The 7,075-nt window shown below is 48.9% G+C and overlaps 1 protein-coding gene across 3 annotated transcripts in view; it reads right to left on the bottom strand.

The window, feature by feature from the left end:
- Positions 1-6,765, bottom strand: part of Bicc1 (BicC family RNA binding protein 1) — a 228,400-nt gene extending 221,635 nt beyond the window's left edge. For all 3 annotated transcript variants that reach the window (XM_031348533.1, XM_031348532.1, XM_031348534.1), the window contains exon 1: positions 6,449-6,765. In XM_031348533.1, coding sequence (XP_031204393.1) covers positions 6,449-6,644 — 196 coding nt within the window. In that variant the 5' untranslated portion in view covers positions 6,645-6,765. The remainder of the gene's footprint in view (positions 1-6,448) is intronic.
- Between the last annotated feature and the right edge of the window lie 310 nt (positions 6,766-7,075).

The raw sequence follows: 7,075 nt of genomic DNA on the forward strand, positions 1-7,075 counted from the left end.
AAAAAAAAAAAAATAAGAAAAAATGGTGGCCGTACAGAGGGATGGGGGGACGCTTATGGAGAGGTTGTGTGAGGGACACTTGTGGAGAGGTTGTATGCTCGGCGTCTGCAAAAGCTAGATCTACCGTTCTATGGTAAGACCACATCCAGGACTCAGGGGCCCTGGGACATCTGGTTGAAGGAGGAGGAAGAGGAGGCCATCTCTACGAAGGACAGGCATCCTCCCTGTGCGACACGTTTATGCCTGCATTGCTCTGAGAACACGGCCCACTCACTACTCCAGTCTCAGGGTTACAAACACTGCCCCAAACCCTCCAACACAGGTAACCTTTGGCTTCTGCCAGGTGTAATAATCTGTGCTTTGCCCACACTCAGGAAACTTGAATCAAATGACTCAATGAACGTCCGCTCCAAAACCACGCTTGCTTGCTTTACTTCATTCACAGAGGGTGGAAAAGAAGCCACATCTCCCCCCCAAGACTCCTGAAGAAACAGTGGACAAAGGACACACGGGTGAACTTTCAGGTGACTATGTTCTTTGTCACACACAAAGGTGGAACTTTGCCTGTATAAATTCCAGAGGTAGCTGTTACAGGCTGGTCCTTGCAACCATACCGCATAAAACGGAGCAAAGGTCCCACGCTGATGCCCCACAAGAAAGATGTTGAGCTCCTTGAAGTCCTTATTCATCTACTGACGTCTGGACCACATGACCCTGCCTTGTGTAAACCAATGTTTCATTTTGGGTTTGTTTTTTTTTTGTTTGTTTGCTTTTTTCTCTCGTCTTGACTGCTGCCAAATACATTCCTACCTACAAAAGTCATTGATATAAAGAACTCTCCAACCGTGCTTGAATTTATTAATGATCAACTTGGCCAGAAACCCCTACAGTCTCACAGAGATAAGACTTACTGAGAGTGTACACATTAACAAAAGTGCTTATCCTGTGCCTTGGGTAAAGAGGGTATCTTCCCAAGCCTCCTCGGGTGACTCGGTGGCTAAGACAGAGCCCAGGCCAGGATGGTCTGAGAGATAGTCCTGATTGCTTCGCTGCAAGCTACAGGACCTCTGAAGTGGTTTCAACATTAGGCCACAAGGTAACATTAGCTCTGCATTCTGCTCTCCGGCTGAATTACAATAATCCTATCGAACATCCTGATTTTATTCAAGAACGAGTTTAACTACAAAATAAATCAAGTAACACACACATATATACACAAGATTCACTTGTTGGCTTTTTAAAGAGACCTTGCCATGCTTGGGGTCTTGTGTTTAGAATTTTTGCCTGCTCATACGTATAGGCAACGCAGGAGTGCAGTACCCACGGAGGCCAGAAGAGGGCATCAGACCTCCTGGAGATGGAAGTAGACAAGCAGTGGGTGCCAAGAACTGAACCTAGGTACTCCGCAAGAGCAGCATGCACTCTTGACTGCTGAGCCATCCCTGTAGAGTGTATTTTGACCTTTCTCAATCACAAGGGACAGGGATGCTGCTGCCGCTGTCACTGCACTGACATCTCCAAGAGACATGTGCCCCACCCTGGGACAACATTCTACACACAACTCAGTCTGTGCTTGCATCCCCCTACAATGAGACTTTTTTTTTTTAAAGATTTGTTTTAATTCTATCCATGGGTCTGCAGAAGTATATGACTGTGGAGGCCAGAGAGGACATCAGAACCCCTAGAACTGGAGTTATATAAGGGGGTTGTGAGCTGGCCCCACAAGGACAACTATGAACCTCTGCAAGTCCTCTCTCCCTCTGTCCCTCCCCTGTCTCTGCCTCTCTCCAGGCCCCTAAGATGAGACCCACCCCTTCCCCTTCTACATAGATGAGTATATAGCATCTTTTTGCTGACCAAATACATCTACCGGGACAGTGTTTTCTTGTAAAAATGTCCTTCCCACAGAGAGGCTGAAGAACAGAGAGTTTCTAACAGGAGTGCTAACAATCCGTGAGGAAGTACCAGGTGCACGGGAAGCCTTCCACAGGATGCAAACTACACAAAGGAAGAAGGATCACACACCTCAAGAGGCTCCAAAGACCTCTGCTTCCCCATTCCCACCTGTAAGAGATATACTGAGCCATACACACCACCTACTGAGGGCTAAGCTACCAGGGAGCTAACTATAATCATCAAATAGCTGTGTGGGTCCGTAGTATTTATTCTTTTAATAAACTGGACTTTCATTCTCAGTACATGAATACACATACGCTAGGCATCGTGGCTTAAGAATGAATATTGTCATGATAGCTGAATTATTCAGCATTTCCTATGCAGCCAGCACAAAGATAGACAGATAGATAGACAGACAGATAGATAGATATTAAATTTATGTGTATGTCTATGTGAATATATGCTACCTATGGTCATAGTATCCACAGAGACCGGTAGAGTTCTGGCAATAGAGACAATTGGAAGCTGCCAGATGTAGGCAGTGGATACAGAACTGAGCTCCTCTGTAAGAGCAGCAAGTGCTCTTAACCCCTGGGCAATCTCTCCAGCCTCTACCGTGCTATTTTATACGCACCCTATTTTCTCCTAACTGTTACAACCACTTCGAGGTTCCAAAACTACTCCTAACACTCCCTTTTAGAAAAGATAGCATCCGGTAACATAATGCCAACATACCAATCTTGATCCTACCCAAAGCCCCGTGTTATGTACCCACTGTCCTTCATAAAGCTATGTGGTCTCTTAGCATTCGTTAGCCTTCATGAAGCACCAGCTGGAAAGCAAGCTCCCGTCGCTTAAGCTTTCCTCACTTCCGTAACTTCCGCATCTTCTAGCATTTTGGCTTCGCATTTCTTCCGCCTCCACCACAGTGGCTAAGAAAGGATGACCGGTCACACGAAGCCCTAGGGTAACGTGTTTGCCGAGTTAGAGCCACACATTTGCGGCTCGCAGAGCTAGCCTGCACTGGGAACCAGTTCTCCTTCTCATGCAGAATGGGATCCTCATTTGTCCTGGCACTGGGAAAATGCTACAAGGTTTCTGAAGTCTTAGAGGTAGGTAAAGCTCACTGGATGTCAGTCTTCTTTATAAGACACACACGCACACGCACACGCACTCCTTTACTTCTCTGTTAAAAGGGCTCAACCTTGAAAATGTGTATGCTTCTACACTCTCTATGGGGAATCCTCCTTCTGTGTTGAGCACGTGTTTCGTGGTGATAAAAATGAGGTACGCATACAGGGAGCCCATCTCTGATGCTGTTCCCTGGCAACAACCACCACTGTATCCTAGACACTCTGGACCCACTCCCCATTTCTTTCAAAGCAACCCCTTCTTTTCACAGTTCATTTAACTGATTGATGTCACTTAACCGCGACTCCTTAGTGAAGTCTATCAAAATGCGGAGGGCTAGTTATTAAAAGCAATGGAACGTGATGATTCCTTGCCACTAGAAAATGCTGGACATGGCATGTATCCCAAGGCCGAGCATGAACTCAAAAGTAAATTCCCATGCCAAAAAAAAAAAAAAATCACTGACCAACAAGATCGATAATTACCGCCAAGATACCAACAAAAATGCCAGACATTCTTTATGGCAATCTCAAAGTAGTTGGTTTTTTTTTTTTTTTTAAGGAAAGAAAAAAAACTAGTAATTTTCCCTATATTTTGGTCTAGTGGTTTTTATGTATATCAACTAGACTCCGTGATCATGCAAGAATGGTATTTTATTTCTTTGACTACGACTCTACTGCCCATTTTAACCTCAGTGAATTTTTGGGCCATTACATAGAAGACTCTCTCTACTAATAAAAATGCAACCTATTAAAGATTAACTTGCCCCCAGGACAGGCTCTCTAAAAACAAATTCCAAGCATTATAATCGACAATTTACACTCTGAAAACTTGGAAGGCCTACATACAACCTTACTTACCCTGGTTTAAAATGGAAAATCCCATATACTTTTAAAGGCTATTGTGAAAAGAAAAAAAAAATGTAAATCACAAATTCACAATAACCAGAAATACAAACAAATGAAACTTCTCACTCCCTGACCCTTTCTTTCCACAGGAAAGTTTCCACCTAAAAATACCTATGTTTTTTTGTTTTTCGCCAGATATCAGTTTTTATCTATTTTGCTTTCGCAATTCTGAACTACAAACTATTTCTGCTCCCCAACTATATGTCAACTATATCTCAGACGTTACAAACTGTGGTGTGTACTAGAAATGAGCTGGACCCAAAAAGTGAGGCTGCATTGTAAAGCTCTCGGTATTTACCAACACTGCAGCAAACCTTGTTCCTTAGGCATCAAATGTCTCCCTTCCTACGGGGGGGGGGGGGGGGGGGGGGGGGGGGGGGGGATCTACAGAGGTACTAAAAACAAACAAACAAACAAAAAAAATCAACCTCTATTTTACAAGAGGGGAAACTGAGGGCAGAGAGAAGCCCGGGAGCTTGCCCAAGGTCCCACAGAGATTTGAATGCATGCCTGAGCAACTCCGGGGCTCATACCCACTATAGCATAAAGCAAATAAAAACAAGATCACCCTTGGTTCACGCATGTGGTGGTTCTCTGTGGGTGGGTAAGAGAAATAAGCTACCACGGTGCCCTGTGCCCTCGCTGGGTTCTATCCTCTATGACTCCAGGGCTTACTTTGCCAACAAGGGAATGAATGTATTTTGTTAAGTAACTCTGGAAAATGACTCAAAGAACTTTCCAACCACTCAGTGGTTAACTCATTATGGATAGGTCGATAAAGGCTCACCGCTAAACATCTGACCACTGAAAAGGGATTCAGGCCTTCAGATGTTAGAATGCCCTGCCTGAAAGAGGACTGACAACGGTTCTAGCCATATTTCATTGAATCCAAAATGAAAACTCACTGAAAATGAAATCCCCTAGGAGAACTCAGATTTTACAAGCGAACCGCCCAGAGACTGACGCCCACCTCAGTGGGTATCCATGAAGGATGATAACCACCCTGTTCTTCGGAGCAAGCGCTCATTCTGTTTCCAACACAAGGAAGTTGGAAAGTGGTTGAAATGGATCTGCCTGGGGTCTTCCGGTTCGCTAAAATCTTACAGTCCAGTCTGCAACATCATTGTAATATTTGGTTTGTGACCCCAACACTAGGCAGACTCATGGAACGAAGAAGAAAGTGTCACAAAATGAAAATTCCTGAAATGTAACTCGGCTTCAATTTTCAGATCCATTACTTTTCCTACAAAGTTACATAATCCCAGGGTAAGAACGAGCCCAAGACATGACATTTGGGATGTTTATCAATACAAATAAGCAACAAAGGAGAGGAGTTCTCAGCTCTTCCAGAAACGCCTGCCAAACACTCCTAATACTTATTTCCACCAAGTTATTGTTTAGGAAAACATGTTGTTCTCTCTTAAAATAACCCTCTTAATTGTTCTGAAAAGCCACTGCATTTCCAGAGAGGAATAACTCGCTCCCATACTGCGATACATTGACAGATAAAGTCAAAATAAGTCACGCCGACAGCCATAAAGGCGAGTCTGTAGACCTCCAAGCTTTCGTAGATGAAGGATGTGAGCTACCGAATCTTCAACACTAGCCCTTCCAGGGAGCAGGGGCCAAATCTCCTCATGTCTTAAAAAGAACGCTCATTCCAGCTACCTCAACTCTGCCTTGGGATGTGGGAGGTGAGCCACACAGGTAGGCTGCTAATGAACATTTTTAAAGGTCAAAATGACCTTGGATGTGTTACCATTTGCTCTAATCCTAACGCAATAAATCAGAATTTGCGTCCGATCCAGTATGGAGAAAGTTTTTCTTCCTGGGAAAGTCCCAGAAACTCTATAAAGAGTTTGAAAAAAAAAAATTAAAAAAAAAAAAAAAAGCCCAAATTATGAAAGTTAAGTCAGACTCCCACAGCTGCAAGGGAAAAAGAAGTTTATGGACTTGCAAGGGAAAAAGAAGTTTATGGACTGAATGTTACTCAAGATGTCTGTTAGGTGCCCGGCTGCCCTGACACAGGCTACCCTCGCACTGCCAGGACGCAGGTCCCCACGCCTGGGTGACTTGCTCCAGCCCACGACTCCCGGCGTGGGGGCGGGGGCTCCCAGCTGAAGCCTTGACATCTGCAGCAGCGGCTTTTCCAGGCGACCAGAGCAGGCCCTAGCTGGAGGAAGCGGATACTGACGAGGGGAGGGAAAAGACGCGGCAGGGGTGGCCGGGATTCCGGGCTGCGGGAAGCCGGGCAGAGTCCCGCACACTGGGCGGTCCCGGCGTGTGAGGATGCCACGGGCCCAGATGTCCCAGCTGCAGCTGGCACCGCCGCGGTCCTAATGGCAACTTCGGGGCTGCAGCACAAACTCGGGCCTCCAGCTCCTCCGATCCGGGCGAGCTGACAAAGTTGGGGTCGGGGGCTGGGGGGGAGGAGGGGCTGTCCCGTGAGCGGACTGGGAGACGATCCCGTGGCGGCGTACTCGGGAGAGAATCGGGAGCAGGGGCATGCCTACCTTGGAGCATGGCCTCAAGTTTCTTCCTGTCCACGCGGAAGCGCTCCTCGCTCCACTCGGGGCTGTGCAGGAGGGGCGCCGCGGCCACCAGGTCGTCCTCGGAGCCGGCCACCGGCGAGTCGGTGCTGCGCTCGCTGTTGGAGCCCGGGTCCGACTGCGCCGCCGCCAGGTAGCCCGGCTCGCCCTGCGCGGCCATGGTGCGAGCGGCGCTCGGGCTGCCGCCGCCCGGCCCCGGCCGATGTGGCTCGGCGCGCCGCAGCGCTAGCTCGTGCCCCCGCCGCCGCCGCCGTGGCCGCGGGAAGCCCTGCGCATCCCCGCCTCGGGCGCCGCCCCCCGCCCCGCCGCGCCGATCTCCTGCGCCCTGGCCCCCGCCCGCCCGCAGCGCCAGCTCCGAGCGCACAGAGCAGCCCGCGCCTCGGGCCGCCGCCGGCCCCGCCGCCGCCTCGCGCGCTCATTGGCCGGCCCGGCCCACGGGGAGCGGCGGGCGGGAGCGGCCAGCTCGCGCCCTCTCACACGCACCACGTCCACACGCCGCGCGGCGCCGCCCGGAACGCCTGCCCCATCGCGTGGACGGACCCTCGGGCTCTCGGACACGCTCGCCAAGTTCGAGCCCGGCGCTCCCGGGGG

The sequence above is a fragment of the Mastomys coucha genome, unplaced genomic scaffold (assembly GCF_008632895.1).
Source record: "Mastomys coucha isolate ucsf_1 unplaced genomic scaffold, UCSF_Mcou_1 pScaffold3, whole genome shotgun sequence".
NCBI classification, from domain to species: Eukaryota; Metazoa; Chordata; class Mammalia; order Rodentia; family Muridae; genus Mastomys; species Mastomys coucha.